Source organism: Dipodomys ordii, unplaced genomic scaffold, assembly GCF_000151885.1.
Source record: "Dipodomys ordii isolate 6190 unplaced genomic scaffold, Dord_2.0 Scaffold31, whole genome shotgun sequence".
Taxonomy (NCBI): domain Eukaryota; kingdom Metazoa; phylum Chordata; class Mammalia; order Rodentia; family Heteromyidae; genus Dipodomys; species Dipodomys ordii.
Window position 1 is genome coordinate 5,711,425 of NW_012267247.1, and position 20,799 is coordinate 5,732,223.

The window sequence follows — 20,799 nt, forward strand, 5'->3', positions numbered from 1 at the left end:
AGAAGCTGGGTCACTTGCTTGGGAAACTTAGTAGGTGATGCAGAGCATATGGAATGTTAATATATTGCTGGTGGGATTGTGAGAATGGGACAACCAGCACTTTGGAAAACAAACAACTTTTAAAGCTAAACGTACCTTATGATTCACCAGGCTGCTCCTACATGTTTACCACACTAAGATCTATACCCAGCTTTGTTCATAATCACCAAAAAAAAAATTCAAAACAACTAGAATATCTATCACCTGGAGAATTGATAAACATATCAATACAACAGAATGCTTCTTATTAAAAAGTACTATTTATATATACAACAATGTGGGTGAATCTCAAAAGCATTATGCTGCTATGTAAAGTGGCTCACACTTGTAATCCTGGGTACTCAGAAGATGGAGACTTGGATAGATGTTGTTTAAGATCAGCCCAGGCAAAAAATTAACTGAGACCTTTCCCCCTTCCATTTCCCCCATCTCAGCAAAGAAGCTATATGGGATGTGGTGACCCACACCTGTGATCACAGCCACACGAAGTCTAAGAAGAAGGATTACAGTCTAGAGACTAGCCTGGGTAAAAACACGGGGCCCTACCTCATAAATAACATGCTAAAAGTGCTGGTGGCTTGGCTTAAGTGACAGAGCACCTGCCTAGCATTTGCAAAGCCTTGAGTTCAAATCCCAGTATTTCCAAAAAGAAAGCTATTATGCTAAGTGAAAGAAGCTTGATGTAAAAGGCTATATATTTTATGGTTCCATTTATATGACACATTGGAAAAGGCAAAAATATAGGGAAAGAAATAAAATTAATGGTTGTCCAGACACTGTGAGCCCCAGAGCAGGGAACTTTCTGTGGTGTTGTAAATACTCTGTATCTTGATTGTTGATGGTTGTATATTCATTTGCATTGCACTGTGCACTTAAATGGGATGATAGCATGTCAGTCATGTCTTTAGAAGCTGACCCAAGCTTTCAAACTATATGCTGACTAGAGGTTGTCAAAAGTGTTTAGAAACGGGGTGTTGGTGTCTCATACCTGTAATCCCAGCTATCTTGGAGGCTGAAATCTGAGGATCACGATTTGAAGCCAGCCTGGGCAGGAAAGTCTGCAAGACTCTTATGTCCAATAAACTACTCACAAAAAGCCAGAAGTGGCGCTGTAGTTCAAGTGGTAGAGTGCTAGCCTTGTGCACAAAGAGGCTCATGGACAGTGTCCAGATCCAGAGTTCAAGCCCCAAGACCAGGAAGAAAAAGTGTTTTGAATTAGTTACTTCATAAGTGAGAATAAGGGAAACTGTTTAAGAAACTTCGTGTGTTTCAAAGAATAATAATAAAAGTTTTGTGTATGTTATTTTATAACCTGTTTTGTTAGCACATGTATAATTTTATTAATACATGATAAATATACATGAAACACTTTAAATCATTTTATACCATAACTTACTAACCAGTTCTCTTCCATTGTTGGACATTTAGGATTGTTTCCAGTTTTATTTTCCTTTTATTTTGTTTGTTTTGTGTGCTGGGGCTTGAACTCATAGCCTGGGGGCTGTCCCTAAGCTTTTTTGCTCAAAGCACTTGAGCTATAGCTACACTTCTGGCTTTTTGAGGGAGGGTGCATTTAATTGGCGATAAAGAATCTCATGGCCTTTTTTTCTGGGCTGGCTTAAAACCGCTATCCTCAGATTTAGCCTCCTCCTGGGTAGGATTACACTTGAGATCCACCGGCACCTGGCCATTTTTCTTTTAAAGTTTTCATCCTTTTAGCTATTATCTCAGAATCAATTCCTGGAAAAAAAAGTTTCTGTGTTAAAGTCATCCCTGTTTTAAAGATTTTATATACATGTTTCTAGAAGTGTTCTATAATCTTTTGTCCATTTTTATTTTCTTTACAATTTCTTATGGTAGTGCTTTTTCGGTATTTTACAATGTCTATGTAGGCCATATTTAGTAGTAAAGTTTTCTACCACAATGAAAATATTTTCATTGGCTTCTCTTTTTTTTTTGGTCAGCCATGGGGCCTGAACTCTGGGCTTGCGTGCTGTCCCTCAGCTCTTCAGCTCAAGGCTAGCACTCTACCACTTGAGCCACAGCACCACTTCTGGCTTTTTCTGCTTATGTGGTGCTGAGGAATCGAACCCAGGGCCTCATGCGTGCAAGGCAAGCACTCTACCACTGAGCCACCTTCCCATCCAAGCTTCTTATTTTTTATAATTTCATTTTTACATTTAAATCTTATATGGATTAAAGAGTTAATCTGGGAAACTCCTCAATGTTTGCCACCTGCCTAACCAGTTTTTTTTTTTTTTTGGGGGGGGTCTGGTCGTGGGGCCTGAACTCTGGGCCTGGGCGCTGTTCCTCAGCTCTTCAGCTCAAGGCTAGCGCTCTACCACTTGAGCCACAGTGCCACTTCCGGCTTTTTTCTTTTTGCTTATGTGGTGCTGAGGAATTGAACCCAGGGCCTCAATCCCTCTACCACTGAGCCACCTTCCCAGCCCCCTAACCAGTTTTATTCATGATAAAAGTTACTGATTTTCCCTCCATTGGTTTTAAATATCTTCTTTGTTCTATCCCAAATGCTTTTGTTTCTGTTACTGTGACTTCTGTTTTCTATTATTGGTCTGTTTAATTTTGATACTGAAATAAAAGCTGTTTTGATAAGTATAATTGTGTAACACAACCTCTAGCAATGTTATTTTTTTATATTCTCACCCATTTCTCAGAAATTTTCACAATTATTTTTTCAAATTGACCTCTAAATCCTTTTGTATAATTATGCAATAAAATCTATTTTGCATGATATTCATAAATTCATTATGAAGAATTTGAGGTTTTCGTAAGCCTCCTGTCTAGACACATGACAACATCTAAAATCTTCAGTACACCTTTAATAACTAATATGGATTTATAGTATACATTTTATCACATTTAATCTTACATATCTTATAGCTTTCCTTGTGAGGGGGTGTGTGTGTGTGTGTGTGTGTGTGTGTGTGTGTGTGTGTGTGTGTATTGTATTTCCTGATTGTTGATGAAATATAGTAAAGATCTTATGTGGTTTTTTTTTTTTGGTCAGTTGTGGGGCTTGAACTCAGGGCATGGCCACTGTCCCTAAGCTCTTCAGCTCAAGGTTAGCACTCTACCACTTGAGCCACAATGCCACTTCTGATTTTCTGGAGATAAGAGTCTCATGGACTCTCCTGCCTGGGCTGGCTTTGAACTGTGATCCTCAAATCTCAACCTCCTGAGTAGCTATGATTATAGGTGAGCCACCCACACCTGGGTGATTTTTTATGTTTAAATTTTGTTTTTGCACAGTGCTGGTAATTAAGCCAGTCCTTTTTTTTTTCTTTTTTTGTCGGTCGTGGGGCTTGAACTCTGGGCCTGGGCGCTGTCCCTCAGCTCTTCAGCTCAAGGCAAGCGCTCTACCGCTTGAGCCATAGAGCCACTTCTGGTTTTCGAGTGGTTTATTGGAGATAAGTGTCTCAGAGTTTCCTGCCCTGGCTGGCTTTGAACGAGATCCTTAGATCTCAGCCTCCTGAGTAGCTAGGATTACAGGCGTGAGTCACCAGCGCCCAGCTAAGCCAGTCTTCCTCCACACCCTCCACTCCAAGATGTTGGTTTTTGTATTGCTTTAGGTGGTCACCTTTTTATTTCCAGTATCATTTTGCATGGTTTTATGTTTACCTTAAGTAGATCCTTGTCAAAAGAGCATTTGGGGAATGTATGTCAAGATGTAACAAATATTCTGTATCTTCAGGTTCTGAGCTGTGAAGCTAATATTAATGTTACTGTTAGATACAGTATTCTCTGTAATATTTCCTCAGGTCTAAGGAACTTTCAAAAGGAGGCTTATCTCTGAGAATTTGACCTTTAGTTTTTGATTAATTTGATAGTTATGTGTTAATCAATACTTACACTGATTTATAGGAACTGGAGGCCACTAAATCTATTTTCTTCTCTTGGATCTAAGTCTTACTTTTGAAAGATCTTCCTTCCTATCCGTTACCCCAAGGGTATATTTGTATATGTCATTGATTGGAGCTGGCTACTTACGATCCTATTAAATTAGATTAGATAACACTCTACCAATGTTACTGTAAGCTGCATTGAGCTAATATTTCTTAACTTGCTACTAAGTAAGTAAAACAATTAAGGAACAGACACAGAATGTTAGGGCTCAGGCCTGGTTATTATTGCATTATAGTTTGTTCATAACCCTCTGGTACAATTATGGTGTGAGTTGGCCATGTGTGCAGTAACCTTGCTATTAAATCTCACATATGCAAAAAAGATATAGATCTGTTTGTATTATTAACATTATTCTGAAATGGTTATTTTAATGTGTTCTTTGTTTTGCTTCCTTACCAACAGTATAACCCTGAGAAAAAATTTTTTAACTTATAAATCCCAGTAATCTTAGTGTAATGACCATTGTATTGTGACCAGTAAAACTAAGTAAAATGAACCAGTTATAGAGATTGAATTTTTCATGATTTTATTTACATAAGGAGGTAGCTGGTGTAGTCAAAATCTTAGAAAGCAGAATGGAGAGGAGAGTTGTTCAGTGGGCATAGCATTTCAATTTTGCCATGTGAAAAAGTCTGAGATCTGTTGTTCAGCAATGTGAATAGAACTATGTTATCTTGTTCTCTTTTTGTTATAACAAAATACTTAAGGCTGGATACAGAAATGCTCCCTTATTTTGATAGTTAATCTTAATTATCAACATACTTGTCAATTAATAAATATTTCTAGAGATAATTACCTCATAAGGATTCTGACCTAATGAATAGATTCCCTTGAATTTCCTTTGACTTTCTTTAATGGATTCATAATACAATGGCATTATTGTGACATAGTGAAAAGTAGGAGATGGAACCTGCTGGGAGGAAGTTAGGTCATTGGGGGTGTGTCCCTAAGGGATACATTTTTTGCCTTGACCCTTTCTCATATTCCATTCCCTCCCTGCTTCCTTTTCACCATGAAGTGAAGAACACCCTCCACTACATGCTTCTGCCACCATGATGTTCTGCCCAAGAACACGGAACCCAGAACTGTGAATTGGATCCTATGAAAACATGGACCAAAATAAATTTAAATTATTCTCTCAGGTATTTGGTCATAGCTATACAAATGTAAATTAGAGGCTAAAAATCCAAATCAGGCCAACCCCATCAGTTTGGCTTTTGGTGAGGGCCCCCTTGGTGAGCGTCACCATAAGGGAAAAGCAAAAAAGGAACCAAACAGAGCAAGATACAACATGGCCTTGCTTTGTAACAACTTACTCTCGTGTTCTAGTTGGGGCTCCATAGAAATATTAACCTTTTCCAGTGACGTAATCACCTTTCATTAGATTCTGTGTCTTCATGGCTCCATCACCTGTCATATCACCATACTGGAGACTAAGCAATCAGCATATGAACCTTTGACAAAACCACATCCAAATAAATGACAGTAGTTTATACTGTTGTAATGTATATGTGAATTTGGCTAAGGTGGTAAGTTTTGTTATGTGTTCTTTAATGCAATAAAACCAAAACAACAATCCTTTCATAGTTCCAAATGTACTCAGAATGAAATCTAAACTCTCTACCTTTGTGCCAAAACCCAATCTGATCTGGTTTTGCTCATATCTCTCAGGCTCATTTTGTACCAGTGCTTCCTTGTCCATTGTTGTCCAGCCACAGTGTCTTATTTGCATTTCTCAAACTCTCCCTAGAATGCTCTCAGACTTTAATCTAGTTGGCTCTGTCTTGTTTTATAAGTCTTGGCTTTAGTTGTGTCTCATGAAGATTTTTCCTGACAACCTAATCTCTCCTTGTTATCAGTTCCTCTATCACATCACTCTACTAAATCTGCCCAAGGTTTCCCACCGTGTGCTATTTTCTTATTTGTTTAAGAATTTAAGTTGTAGGAGAGCAGGAACTATGTCTGTTTGTTCATCTCTGTATCCCTGTGTACTTAGAACAGCACCTGACATGTGGTTAGTCCTTGGTAAATATTTGCTGAATGAAAATTGAACTTCCTAGTCTTAAATGACCATTTCTTGTGAAGGCGTGCTTACCCTTTTCTCCAAGCTTTAAACTTGCACTTTAGAATTCCATTTGGGGGCTGGGCACTGCTGGTTCATCCTTATAATCCTAGCTACACTGGTGTCTGAGATCTGAGGATTGCTGTTTGAAGCCAGCCCAGGCAGGAAAGTCTGTGAGACCCTTCTTTCCAGTGAAGTTCCAAAAAGTTGGAAGTGGACTTGTGGCCCAAGTGGTAGAAGGCTAGCCTTGAGAAAAGCAGCTCAGGGACAGTGGTGTGTGTGCACACGCACGTGCACACACACACACATTCAAATCCTTCTTGACTGTTCTCATCTGAATACTGCAAAAACCTCAAACTTAATATACTCCAAACAAAAATTGTCATGTCCCTCACTGCTGAGTTAATTGTTCTATAAAATTTTGCTGCTTCTCTCTGTTACTGATTTGTTATTAACTCAGCTGATGAGGCCTGAGATCCTTGTGGATTACTACTCTCTCTTCCTCTTCTCCAGCTCCCACCATTTATCAACCCTGTGGGTAATTCATCTTGCATCCTTCCCTTCCAGTTCACAGTTGCTGCCACCTCATTTGAGGCCTAATTACTTTTTACTGGGACCATTTTTAAAACAAAGGATGATGAGGTTGTTGAGAAAAAGGGAAGTCTACTTCACTAGGGAAATTATGTCGGAGGATTTTAATGGGTCATTGGCATCAACTGATGAGCAAACCTAGGATTGTGAGGCATCTTTCAGGAACAGTAGAAGGGCAGGACAAAGATCAGGGTCCATTTCACATGCAAAAAAAAAGAGGGGGGAGTGTAATTGTGGAAGTGGGAGGGAAGGGATGGTAGGGGAAAAACAAAGGAGGCAGCAACAATGCTTGATAAGAAATATACTCACTACCTTGCGCATGTAACTGCAATCACTCTGTACAGTATTTTCACAATAAAAACCTTATTTAAAAAGACAAAAGAAAGAAAGGCTTTAAAAAGCATCTGGTATTATAAGTGTCTACCCACATTTCAGGAGCAAGGTGAGATCATAGAGAAGCTATGCCCGCTCCTTTCTCAATCTTTAGTCTTCATCATCTAAACCAAGATATGGAAAAGATCAGGTGACAAGAATGGTAAGGTAAAAGCTTTCCACAAAGTTAAGTGTGTGGGTTTGTGTAGGTGCAAAAGTGGTTAGCTGTGGGCGCTTATTCCCCTTCTAATTTTGTCTTCCATCAAACACATTTTAAAAGTTTATTGTGTCTTATATTTTCCTGGTTTGTGTAGCTGTGTTAGCTTAAATAGAGCCAGTTTTCCTTCCCTCCCTCCCATGTTCCCTCCCTCCCTTTTTTTCTTTCCTCTTGGTAAAGGTAGAACAATTATAGAACACAAAGTACTCCATGATATTTTGTCATAAATATCCTATAACTTTGAGCTCATGTGTACACTTTATATCATTTTGTTATGAATCTTAACCTCGTTTGTGGCGCTATGGCTCAAGTGGTAGAGCGCTCGCCTTGAGCTGAAGAGCTGAGGGACAGTGCCCAGGCCCAGAGTTCAAGCCCCATGACAGACAAATAAAATAAAATAAAATGGGCATGGAGCTTGAACTCAATGCCTGGGCACTGTCCCTGAGCTCTTTTGCTAAAGGCTAGCACTCTACCACTTTGAGCCATAGTGCCACTTCTGGTTTTCTGGTGTTTAATTGGAGATGAGTTTTACAGACTTTCTTGCCCAGGATGGCTTTGAACTGTGATCCACTTATTTCATCTTCCTAAGTAGCTAGGATTATAGGTGTGAGCCATCTGTGCCTGGCTTAATGTATATTCTTTTAAACTGTAGTATTCTCCTCTGTAGTTGAAGAGCCTTCCCCAAGTTCATACAACTTGATGAAAACTTGGCAGAGATGGCTGAATTTAATTTTAATTCAGTCTTTTGGAGGGTGGAATTCCTTTCCTTTTTGGGGTAAACTTGTTTTTTTCTTCATGTTTCAGGTGGTATGCAAGATTATAATTATGTATGGGCCAACTGCTTTGAGATCACATTAGAATTGTCTTGTTGCAAGTACCCACCTGCTTCACAGCTTCGACAGGAATGGGAGAACAATCGTGAGTCTTTGATCACATTGATTGAAAAGGTAAAAGTCACTGACTAGAAGGTTGGAGAATAGAAGTCATGGATTAGAATAGAAGCCATGATTGATTGCATATGAATAGCAGTCTAAATTTGGTATTCTTTATGGTTTTTGTTTGATTTTTCCCCCCCAGTTGTGGGCTTGAACTTGGGGCCTGGTGCTGTTCCTGAGCTTTTTTTCCTCAAGACTAGTGCTCTACCACTTGAACCATAGCTCTTCTTCTGGTTTTGTGGTGTGTGTGTGTGTGTGTGTGTGTGTGTGTGTTTATGTGTGTTTGTGTGTGTGATTAATCAATCAGAGTTAGATTTATAGAGTTATGGACTTACAGACTTTCCTGCCCTGGCTGGCTTCAAATGGTGATCCTCAGATCTCAGCCACCTGAATAGCTAGGATTATAGGCGTGAGCCACCAACTTCTGACCTCTTTATCTGTTTTTATTATTTAAGATTATAGGTATTACTATTTGATTATAATCTGTTAAAGCATTTTCTTTTTTTGGGGGGGGGGGTCCGGTCGTGGGGCCTGAACTCTGGGCCTGGGCACTGTCCCTCAGCTTTTCAGCTCAAGGCTAGCACTCTATCACTTGAGCCACAGTGCCACTTCCAGCTTTTTTCTTTTTGCTTATGTGGTGCTGAGGAATCGAACCCAGGACCTCGAGCATGCAAGGCAAGCGCTCTACCACTGAGCCACCTTCCTAGCCCCTGTTAAAGCATTTTCTAGATGTGCCTCTTCTGTCTTCCCTAATCCTACTGCAGCTTTCTATTCCATGGGGCTCTGTTTGCCTGTTTTACAACACTTTTGCAAATGGAAATAATCAGTGAGATTTGTACTACTAGGGGTTGGGGTTGTAGTTTGGTTGTAGGATGCTTGATTGGTATCAGCAAAAGAAGCCCTGGTTCAATCCCAACTACCAAATACTCCTGACAAACCTGTACTGCTGGGTTCTGAAATATGTATTTTCTCAAGAGCCTTTGCCATTCATTATATGAACCACAGATATGAGTTTAGTTTAAATTTCAAACTCATACAACAATTTGATATACAACTATTAGATATACCAGAAATGATATTTGCTGAGGAAATTATTAGAAACCTAGCTTTGAAAAGAAGGAATTTCAGAAGCACCTTAGTTATATAGATTCAGATGTGTGTGTATAAACACAATGTGTACACATATATATATATATACATATTTGTGTGTATATATAACTTAAGTTTAAGAATTTAGTACTTTATTTGACATTCAAGGGATTGAAAATACTTTGATAGGCTAGAGGAGCAACTTTAATTTCTAAAAGGAAATTCTAGTATCACTGTAGATAAATGTTCTGTTGTTTTGCCTTTCAAATTGATTTTCTCTGAACTTTGATTCTTATTTTTTAGGTCCACATTGGAATTAAAGGATTTGTTAAAGATTCAGTAACAGGATCTGGGTTAGAGAATGCAACCATCTCAGTAGCTGGTATTAATCATAATATCACAACAGGCAGATTTGGTGATTTTCACCGGTTGCTTGTTCCTGGAATATATAATCTTACAGCAGTATTAACTGGGTAAGAAGTTAAACTAGTCTTTTAAAATGTTAAGCTTGGGGCTGGGAAGTTGGCTCAGTGGTAGAGCACTTGCCTTGCATGCATGAGGCCCTGGGTTTGATTCCTCAGCACCACATAAGCAAAAAGAAAAAAGCCGGAAGTGGCGCTGTGGCTCAAGTGGTAGAGCGCTAGCCTTGAGCTGAAGAGCTGAGGGACAGCGCCCAGGCCCAGAGTTCAGGCCCCACAACGGAACAAAAAAAAAAAAAACAAAAAAATAAAATAAAATAAAATGTTAAGCGTCTGTTTTATAGCTAAGACAGAAAAATATCTATTAAATGTTACTTGTTATATGTGCCTTTTATTTTTCCTTACTTTTGGATTTTTCTCCTCTTTTTTTTGTAAGGAGAAAAAAATGTCATGGAGTATTTTGTCACATGACAAAATGTGAAGTGTAATTAATGTTGGGAGGAAGAACAATTTTTAAAGCTTGGGAAGAATTTTAGCCATGTTAAAGCTCTGACCCAAGGACCAGAACAGAAGCAATCAAGGGCTCTGCAAATGGCATTTGGAGAACTCTGAATCATCAGCTTTCTAGCATATGAAAGGAGTGGTTTCCCCCACCACAAACCTCCTGCAAACTTTTCTAGAGGTTTGCATTTGTAAGGAAAGGATTTAATTGATAACTTTCATTTAATTTTGAACTTTAAAACATGGGAAAGAAGCTAGAATGCCAGTTTGATAAGATACAGCAAAAATGAATAATTTATACTTTTGAATATTGTAGCAATGGTATAATGGAGTAATTAGCATATTTATTCTTTTGAATGTTATTTTTTTAAACATTCTAATATGAGGTACCTGAGAAGGTTGGTAAGAAAATACTTAGTCTGAGATTCTCAAGAGATAACATCCTAAAACTCTTTTAAGTTTATATATGTATCTTTGTTTAATTTTGAGTGTGTTTCCCTCATGTTGAAAGTATTGTCTGTCTTAACTCCAAGCCCTCACCTTTGTCAAATATTTTTTCAGGTACATGCCGTTGACCATTAATAATATAATGGTGAAAGAAGGACCAGCCACAGAGGTGGATTTTTCCCTTCGGCCAACTGTGGCTTCAGTAATCCCTGACACCACTGAGGTGGCAGCAACTGCGAGCACAGTTGCTGGTCCTAATATCTCTCCTGGAACATCCCCATCCCACCAGCCAATTCAGCCAAAAGATTTTCATCACCACCATTTCCCTGACATGGAAATCTTCTTGAGGAGATTTGCCAATGAATATCCTAATATCACTCGTCTTTACTCACTAGGAAAATCAGTAGAGTCTAGAGAACTCTATGTGATGGAGATATCTGATAATCCAGGTGTCCACGAACCAGGTAATTGGTATGGTCTTACATAGAATTTCCTTTTATTTTTTTCCTCTGTCGTTTGTGGGGCTTGAGCTTTGCGTCTGGGTGCAGTCCTTGAGTTCTTCAGCTCAAGACTAGCACTCTGCCACTTGAGCCACAGCACTACTTCCTTGCATATAATTTCTGTAATGCCTCTCAAAGCTTTGCATTATATTGTTCTTCTTGTTGTGTAGTATGTGTATTTAAGGAAACATAATCAAAAAAGAAAATTTAGGCCAGTCTTTTCCCTAAAAAGAAGAAATCTATTTGCTAATCCACGTTAGGCATGGTATTTGATATGTAACTAAATTAGATTCCTTCTACTAATAATTATGCTATAAATTAAATTTCCTTTGCACATCTGTGTACATGTACCACACACATACATGCATATACATACATGCTGCTGAGACATACATGTTTTTAAGGAAACTTCAAGATGTTTGGGAAGGTTTTACTTGATTTTGGCAAAATACATGTTTGTTAAAAAATTTTCATCCAGGTATTGGTGGCTCATGCCTGTAATCCTAGCTACTCAGAAGGCTGAGGTTAGAGGATCACTGTTCCAACCATGAGGCTCCTTATCTCCAATTAACCACCAGAATATCGGAAGGAAGTGGCGCTGTGGCTCAAAGTGGTAGAGTACTAGCCTTGAGCAAAAAAGCTCAGGCAAAAAAACTCAGTGCTCAGGCCCTGAGTTCAAGCCCCAGAACCAAAACAAAAAACAAAATTCAGTATATTTGAACATATTGGGAAGAAAAGGAAGAGTCCATGAAAAGTGAAAAGGAAAAAGTCTTCCATGTAATTATTTTGTTTTCAGGTGAGCCAGAGTTTAAGTACATTGGAAATATGCATGGAAATGAAGTAGTTGGAAGAGAATTGCTACTGAACCTCATTGAATACCTTTGTAAGAACTTTGGAACAGATCCTGAAGTAACTGATTTGGTTCGCAGCACTAGAATTCACCTTATGCCATCCATGAATCCTGATGGGTATGAAAAGTCCCAAGAAGGTAAAGAATAACTGATTAGTAGTGCTTAGGGTTTTAGTTATTATATGATGTGATTATTTTTAGGATAGAAGAGACTTTGAACCTCTTGTTTCTTGGAATTTCTTCCTTTCTTATAAGCTCTTTTATATACTTGTAAATTGGCCAGACCATTAAGATCAAGCTTATGTTTACAGCTTTTTTTTCTTTTCTTTTCTCTTTGTATTTTAGTAATGTCTTTCTGTATTATTCAGGGCCCTTTAGAGGAGCAGAACCAACCAATAGGGTACATATTTAATTATAAAAGATTTAAGGCTAGGTGCCAGTGGCTCATGCCTGTAATCCTAGCTGCTCATGAGACTGAGATGTGAGAATTGCTGTTCAAAGCCTCTTCTCTCCATCCAATCAACCACCTAAAAACTGTCAGTGGCACAATGGCTCAAGTGGTAGAGCGCTCACCTTGAGTTAAAGTGCTGAGGGGCCCAGAGTTCAAGCCCCATGACTGACCAGAAAAAAAAAAAGATTTATTAGACTGGCTTACATAATTAGAGACTGTCATGTACATGCTGTAAGAAAACCTATAGTCACTTAGTCCACGAAGCTGGAAGCTTCAGAACAAGGAAGTCCAACAGTGCAGCTCCAGTCCAAGGCTGATGGCCTAGATGTTCCCTAGGGAATCTCTAAGGTAAATCATGTTGAAAGACTGAAGAAACTGGAATCTGGTGTCAATGGGCCATGGCAGAGCAGGAAGAACAGAGCTTGTATTCACTGGCTGGCTTTCTCCTCCTACCTTTTTGGACCACCTTTTTTATCATCTGTGCTTCTAGCTTACTGGGTGGTGCTAACACATTTAGAGTGGATCTTTCTCCTCAGTTGCTATCCCACATGTCAGTCATCCCTAGAAATGTCCTCACAGACACACCAAAAATGTACTTTCTTAATCTCCTAATTTCTCAGTCCCATCAAGTTTAATATCTATGTCTATTATATAGAAGTAGATAGATCTATCTATATAACAGATGCAGATAAATATCTCTATATATTGTTTTAACAAGAATTTATTTTAGTATGACATGGTTAAAGCAGGGAAAATAGGAAAAGGGAGAGAAACATTTTCTGCTCCCCATGTAGGAAATGGAATTTAAAGACTCCAACATAGTATAAAATTTTTCAAAATGGTTTCATTTTAACAGTAATTTTTATTAAATTGTTGCATTGGAAATCTTCTAACTGGAAGTATTTGGAGGCAGTGACTCTGGTTTTGACCCAGTTCTATTGTTCATACATAACCTTAGCCTGCTTAATCACTGACTTCCCATTCCTCTGCCTCCTCTAGCTAGGCAAACCTATCTCTCCTGCGACAATGTAGTAAGATCTGGGAGACCAGGTTTACCCAAGCCACCTATGTTGAACACAAGTAGAGTAAAAATCCATTTTTTCCCAACACATAATTCTATAGGGATGTTTTAAGGTTTCCTTATAAAAGTTTGATGATTTTGATCTATAATAGATAGACAATGGGCAAATTAACAGGGGAAAAAAAGTAACAAATTTACTAATATGCAGAAACATAGCACCCATATACAAAGTACATGACTAAGGAGAAATAGGCAGTTGAAGCTTATATACAGTTAAGCAAAGGGATGGGGTTTGGATTCCTTAGGTGGAGAGGTAGCTGCAGGCTATGGAAGTTTGAGGGGACAAAGTGCACTGTGATAAAGGTTGTCCACACGTGTGTGTGTGTGTGTGTGTGTGTGTGTGTGTGTATGTGTGTGTGTGTGAGAGAGGGGGGGGGAGAAAGAGAGAGAGAAGGGGAGAGAGAGACAGACAGACAGAGGGGAAGAAGAGAGGGAGAGAGAATGTGTTTGCTCATGTGCATGTGCTACTCCTGAGAATTGAATTCAGGTCTGGGCACTGTCCTTGAACTTTTTTTGCTTATGGCTGGTGCTCTACCACTTAAGCCACAGCTCTACTTCCAGGTTTTTGGTGGTTAACTGGAGTCTCACAGACTTTCCTCCCCAGGCTGACTTTGAACTGAGAGCCTCGAGTCTCAGCCTCCTGAGTAGCTAGGATTATAGATTATATGTCAGCCACCTGTACCTGGCAAGATAAAGTCTCTCAGTCATAGGTATCTGTGGTCATCTCTGGACCAGACTTCAGACCCCCAATCTATTCTTTCTATGAAAATAACTTTTCTAGGTTGAAAAGAAGTATCATATAGAAAAACTTCTGCATTTGCTACTTGTTAATATAGAGAAATGTAAATTTCTTTTTATAAAAAGACAGCTTTTCAGGGCTGGGAAGGTGGCTCAGTGGTAGAGCGCTTGCCTTGCATGCCTGAGGCCCTGGGTTCGATTCCTCAGCACCACATAAGCAAAAAGAAAAAAGCCGGAAGTGACGCTGTGACTCAAGTGGTAGAGCGCTAGCCTTGAGCTGAAGAGCTGAGGGACAGCGCCCAGGCCCAGAGTTCAGGCCCCACAACCGGACCCTAAATAAATAAATAAATAAATAAAGATAGCTTTTCAGAGCTATTCCTGTGACTGCAGTTTCTCTCAATAACTAATTTGAAATATGCCCCAAAACTCTATTTGGGGTGTGATATTTCACTCTCTCACAGTTGCTCCTAGGCAATAATACCTGTAAGTAGAACAGGAAAACCACAGTATGAATATGCAGCCGCATGATTGATAATTCACCCTGAGCTAACTACTGGGTGTATAATCTTATCATTATTACCCATTTGATTTGAATTTTTTCTCATAATTGCAGTATGGAATATGCACAGTTAATGTTAAGTTGGACTTTTCTTCTCTATCATTTTATATTTTCAATTGTTTTTCTTATTTTGATTATTTTTTTGCTTTGTCTTACTTTACTTTTTTGTGATCACGCCAATGTAAGCATACCATAATTTCAGTTAGTCTGGTTCTCTTTTTTTCTTTTTTCTTTGTCAGTTGTGGGGCTTGAACGCTGCCTGAGTGCTGTCCCTCAGCTCTTCAGCTCAAGGCAAGCGCTCTACCACTTGAGCTACAGCGCCACTTCTGGTTTTCTGGTGGTTTATTGGAGATAAGAGTTTCACGGATAGCCGGGTGCTGGTGGCTCACGCCTGTAATCCTAGCTACTCAGGAGGCTGAGATCTGAGGATTGCAGTTCAAAGCCAGCCCGGGCAGGAGAGACCATGAGACTCCTATCTCCAATAAACCACCAGAAAAACGGAAGTGGTACTGTAGCTCAAGTGGTAGAGCGCCAGCCTTGAGCTGAAGAGCTGAGGGACAGCGCCCAGGCCCAGAGTTCAAGTCCCACAACTGACAAAAAAAAAGAGTTTCACGGACTTTCTTGCCCGGGCTGGCTTTGAACCGAGATCCTCAGATCTCAGCCTCCTGAGTAACTAGGATTACAGGTGTGAGCCACCGGCGCCCGGCTTAGTCTGGTTCTTTACGATGTCTTACTGTGTACAAGTCCAATAGAGTTCCTCTTTGACCATTACTGCTCACTCAAAGGTGTGAGCATGTCTTTGTGTGTTGATTATTGACAGTTGAGTGAAACTTTAATGTAATTTATATAATTGATATTTTTCTTCTCAAAGTATGACTAGAGGGCAGAAGCAAAATATTCGTAGCTTTAGCCCTCTGTTCTAAAAGTCTGAAAAAGAGGTTTTAAGCACACAATTTAAATAAAATGTGTTATTTTATTTTTTATGCTGGTCCTGAGGCTTGAACTCAGAGCCTGAGGGCTATTCCTGAACTTTCGTGCTCAAGGCTAGTGCTCTCCAACTTGAGCCACAACTCTACTTTCAGTTTTTTTGGTGGTTTAGTGGAGATAAAGAATATCACAGACTTTCCTGCCTGGGCTGGCTCCTAACTGTAATCCTCAGATCTCAGACTTCCAAGTAGCTAGGATTATAGGTGTGAGCCACTGACACAAGGCAATAACCTATACTTTGATCACAACAGGATTGATAATAATGAATTATAATGTGTTTGCACTTGACCATAAGTTAAAATAGCTGAAGTAGTATGTGTTGGATTATAATACAAGTAAAATATAGCTTAAATTGGAATCTTCTATCTTTCAGGAGATTCAGTAAGTGTAATTGGTAGAAACAACAGCAACAACTTTGATTTGAATCGGAATTTCCCAGACCAGTTTGTTCAGATCACAGATCCTACCCAACCAGAAACTATTGCTGTAATGAGCTGGATGAAGGCTTATCCTTTTGTGCTGTCAGCAAACCTGCATGGAGGTATGGTAACTCTATATTCCACTAATGTGTCTTACTAGGAACAATAGAAAATTCTAGTGAAACCTTATCTGTTTACAGTCTTAAGCTTTCAGAAAATGAGTATTCTGTTACTGCTTCTGTGGCAGATAACAATAAAGGTCTTACTGTTTTTTAGGCCAATTCCATGGTTGTTCCCTCCACTCTCTTTTTTTTTTCCTTTCCTGGCTTTTCTTTCTTTATCCTCCCCACCCTTTCTCTTTCTCTAAACCTCCCTTCTTTCTCTTCCCTTTCTCTTTTTTCTTCTCTATGCCCAACTTCTCTCCATTGAAATGGAGTGAATTTTTCTGCTCTTGGCTGCCTTGGAACCTCAATCCTTCCAATCAATATTAGCTTCTCACATAGCTAGGATGGTAGGCACATCATCACTACACCCAGCTGTGGGTTGAGAAGGGAGTCCCAAACTTCCTCTCAGACTGGCCTCACAATCTCAGCCGGGAGGCTGAGAATAACTATAACTAGCCATTAGCACTCAGCTGATACTTTTTGTTTGAATTTTGATCACAGATCCAAGGTGAAACAATGTGTTTCAGACATTTGAGTAGGAGGAGGTGTTACAGCATATTTATTCTTGGGGATTGAATGAGTGTAGCTTTTCATATTTGCTACCTAAGAATTTTTTTGTGTGAATGTTTGCAGTTGTTTCTTATTTCATCGAAATTAAGGTTGGAAATTCCATTCCTGTTGCCTCCCTTCCTATGAAATAGCATGATAAAAAAAGGGCAAAGGTGAATAGCTCAGTAGAGGGCATAATAGACAAACGAAAACAGTGTGACTAACAGGAAAATAAAACATTCCAATCTTTGGCAGGGGAGTGAGAATGTACATCTGAAAGACTGTGCCTGAGAAGCACAAAGGGAGCTGATAACTTCCTTCACGTGTATCTTAGCTCCTGAAATATGACATGATATAGCTCCAACTGAATAGTTTCTTTCTTTCTTTCTTTCTTTTTTGTCAGTTGTGGGGCTTGAACTCTGGGCTTGGGCACTGTCCCTGCGCTCTTCAGCTCAAGAGGAGTGTTATACTGCTTGAGCCACAGCACCACTTCTGGTTTTCTGGTGGTTTATTGGAGATAAGAGTCTCACGGACTTTGCTGCCCAGGCAGGCTTTGAACCGTGATCCTCAGATCTCAGCCCTCTGAGTAGCTAGGATTACAGGCGTGAGCCACTGGCACTGGGCTTCAATAGTTTCTAATAAGATCCTAAAAGAAGGAGGAGGCTGCAATGCTTGGTAAGAAATGTACGCATTATCCTGCCCATGTAATTGTAACCCCTCTGTACAGTAAGTTCACAAATAAAAAAAAAAAAAGATCCTAAAAGAGGGGGTTGGGAAGGTGGCTCAATGGTAGAGAGTTTGCCTTGCATGCATGAAGCCCTGGGTTCGATTCCTCAGCATCACATAAGCAGAAAAAGCTGTAAGCGGTGCTGTGGTTCGAGTGGTATTGTGCTCACCTTGAGCTGAAGAGCTGAGGGACAGCGCCCAGGCCCAGATTTCAGGCCCCATGACCGACAAAAAAGAAAGAACGAAACATTTGACTATTTTGAGTGTTAACAGGCCAGCTGTGCTATCCCTGTCATAATCTCTCTGCTTTAGATTTCCCATCTCCATAGTGAGATGGATAGATTAGTTTAGACCTCTTGTTATTTTTAAATTTCGTGATCCGTAAAATGTCTGAATCTTACTGAAAACATCCAAATCCTCTCAGTTTTTCTCATCTTAACTATTATAAAAGTAAAATGATGCATGTTATACCTGTGTACTTCTGGTTTCAGTTCCGGTAGGTAAATAGATAAATTTCTAAGACCTTTCTAGTTAAGGCAACCTTTAGGTCTTGTATATGTAGCCATTTATTTTCTTACTCACTTTGATTTTTATTGTTAATTTTTTTCTTTTTTGATGGGCTGATCCCATGGCCTTGCATATGCTAGGTAAGTATCTTACCACTGAGCCACACTCCAGCACTTATTTCTCATTTCTGTTCCTGAACAGATTTTGTTTTTTCTTCCCTGGCACTGTTATCAAAAGCTTACTTTATGTCAGTGACCCATCTTGAAACAGATAATGATATATTTTCCTTTTTTGGCTTGTAGGTTCACTGGTAGTTAACTACCCTTTCGATGATGATGAACAAGGAATTGCCACATACAGTAAATCACCAGATGATGCTGTGTTTCAACAAATAGCACTTTCTTATTCTAAGGTATGCTTTTGTTTAAATATCATATGCTGTAAAATGAACTGATGAAAAAATGACATGGAGTCTGGCATCAATGGCTCATACCCATAATCACAACTACTCAAGAAATGAAGATTGGGAGGATTATAATTCCAGGCCAGCCTGGCCAAAAGAGTCCAGGAGATCCTATCTCAACAGGAAAAAGATGGTTGTAGTGGTACATACTCTCATCCCAGCTACAGTAATAAGCTTAAATAGGAGGATTGCAATCCAGCCCAGCCCAGTCAAAAAGTGAGACCATGTCTCAAAAATAACCACAGCAAAAGTAGTAGAGCACCTGCCTAGCAAGCACAAGACCCTGAGGTTAAGGCTCAGTATCAGGGGAAGAGGGGGGAACCTTAAAATAATGTCTTCCAAGTGGTTTTTTGGTTGGGCTTTTCATGACTCTTTCAGTCAGCTTTTGGGGCTTTTCTTTTCCTATTTCCTACTTGACTTTGTGAATATACTACTTGTCTTTCTCCATTTACTTTTAATTTTTTTTCTGTTTATGTGGTACTGAGGAATTGAACCCAAGGCTTCATGCCTGCTAGGCAAACACTCTACCACTGAGCCACATTCCCAGCCCATCCATTTGCCTTTAATAGCACAGTAGCTGGTGTGAGCTTTTTTTTCATTTAGCAAACATTTAAGTCACAAGCTAAGTGAAAAATAAATAGAAGAATCGACAAGCTGCAGTGCTACAACCAATGGGAATATCTACCTTATCACTTGTTTCTTGTAAAATTGACTTACAAGAAGTTTTTATTGAATTGCAAGTATAGCCATACTTTCACAGATTATCTATGGCTGCTTCCTCCTTCAACCTTTGAAAATGAGTTGGTGTAAATTACCATGTTAGCAAACTAAAGTAGAAAACTTTGCAATTATCTCAATAGATTCAAGGAGCAGAATTGAAAAATTGCAACAGAGATTTTAGGGAGCTATAAAGCCTAATTTTTTTACAATCTGGCCCTTTTTCAGGAAAACATTGCTAATGTCTGGTTTAAGGTATTTAATCCTATAGTAGTAGATAGCAAGGAAAAGAAGGCAAAAGTTTTTTGTATTTTCTAAACTTCCTATAATGAATATGGATTCTTTTTCTGATCAGAAACTTAAAATTTGTATGTATGAAAATTTTATTTAAAAAATGTTCTTAGAAAACTTTAAAGTTAGCTAGGCACTGATGGCTCACACTGGTAATCCTAGCTACTCAGGAGGCTGAGATCTTCGGATCATGGTTCAAAGCCAGCCTGGGCAGGAAAGTCCTTGAGACTCTATCTCCAATAAACCACTCACAAAACTGGAAGTAGTGCTGTGACTCAAGTGGTAGAGTTTTAGCCTTTAGCTGAAGAGCCTGGGTTCAACACCAAGGCCCAGAGTTCAATCCCCACGACCACCACCACCAAGAGCAACAAAAAAGAAAACTTTAAAGTTTGGGTTTGGGCAGTAGGTATACTCCAAGTTTTAGACTACTGATTCCATTTGTGACTACTGAATATAGATTAAGAAGGTTAATACTTCAACTCTGTGCTGTCTAATCCATCCTTCATCATTCCACCTTCCCTACTTCTTCATTCTCTGCAAGTGTCCCTTGTGTAATTATTAGGAGCTACAAGTAAAGGAGAATAGCTATTTATTTCACCTTAAAGAAGTTTTACTTTCTACTGGGAACAGTGGCTCATGCCTGTAATTCTGGCTACTCAGGAGACTGAAGGCTGGGGAGATGACTATTAAGAGACCAACCCAGGTAAAAATGTTTGTAAGACCCACTTTTTGTGTGTGTGTTGGTCCTGGGGCTTGAACTCAGGGCCTGGGTGCTGTCCCTGAGCTTTTGTGCTCAAGGCTAGTGCTCTACCACTTGAACCTCAGCTCCACTTTGAGGGTTTTTTTGGTAGCTTAATGGAGATAAGAGTCTCATAGACTTTCTTGCCCAGGTTTGGCTCCAAACTGATTCTCAGATCTCAGCTTCCTGATTAGCTAGGATTACAAGTGTACAGTGCCTAGCTGTTTTATTATTTTTAAATTGTTATTATAAAGGTAATATACAGAGGTGTTACAGTTACATAGATTAGGTAATGAGTACATTTCTTTTTGGACACTGGTACCCCTTTCCTCACTCTCTAAGAGCTTTTCTTTTCTTTTTTTTTTTAAATTTAAATTTTATTTGTGAACATGCTGTACAGAGGAGTTACAATTACATGGGCAGGATAATGCGTACATTTCTTACCAAGCATTGCAGCCTCCT

The 20,799-nt window shown here is 39.3% G+C and overlaps 1 protein-coding gene across 1 annotated transcript in view; it reads left to right on the top strand.

The window, feature by feature from the left end:
• Positions 1 to 20,799, top strand: part of Cpd (carboxypeptidase D) — a 78,404-nt gene that overhangs the window by 23,980 nt on the left and 33,625 nt on the right. Inside the window, exons 3-9 of the mRNA XM_013016298.1 lie at positions 8,010 to 8,152; positions 9,533 to 9,702; positions 10,711 to 11,060; positions 11,893 to 12,084; positions 16,136 to 16,303; positions 18,430 to 18,539; positions 19,536 to 19,614. Coding sequence (XP_012871752.1) covers positions 8,010 to 8,152; positions 9,533 to 9,702; positions 10,711 to 11,060; positions 11,893 to 12,084; positions 16,136 to 16,303; positions 18,430 to 18,539; positions 19,536 to 19,614 — 1,212 coding nt within the window. The remainder of the gene's footprint in view (positions 1 to 8,009; positions 8,153 to 9,532; positions 9,703 to 10,710; positions 11,061 to 11,892; positions 12,085 to 16,135; positions 16,304 to 18,429; positions 18,540 to 19,535; positions 19,615 to 20,799) is intronic.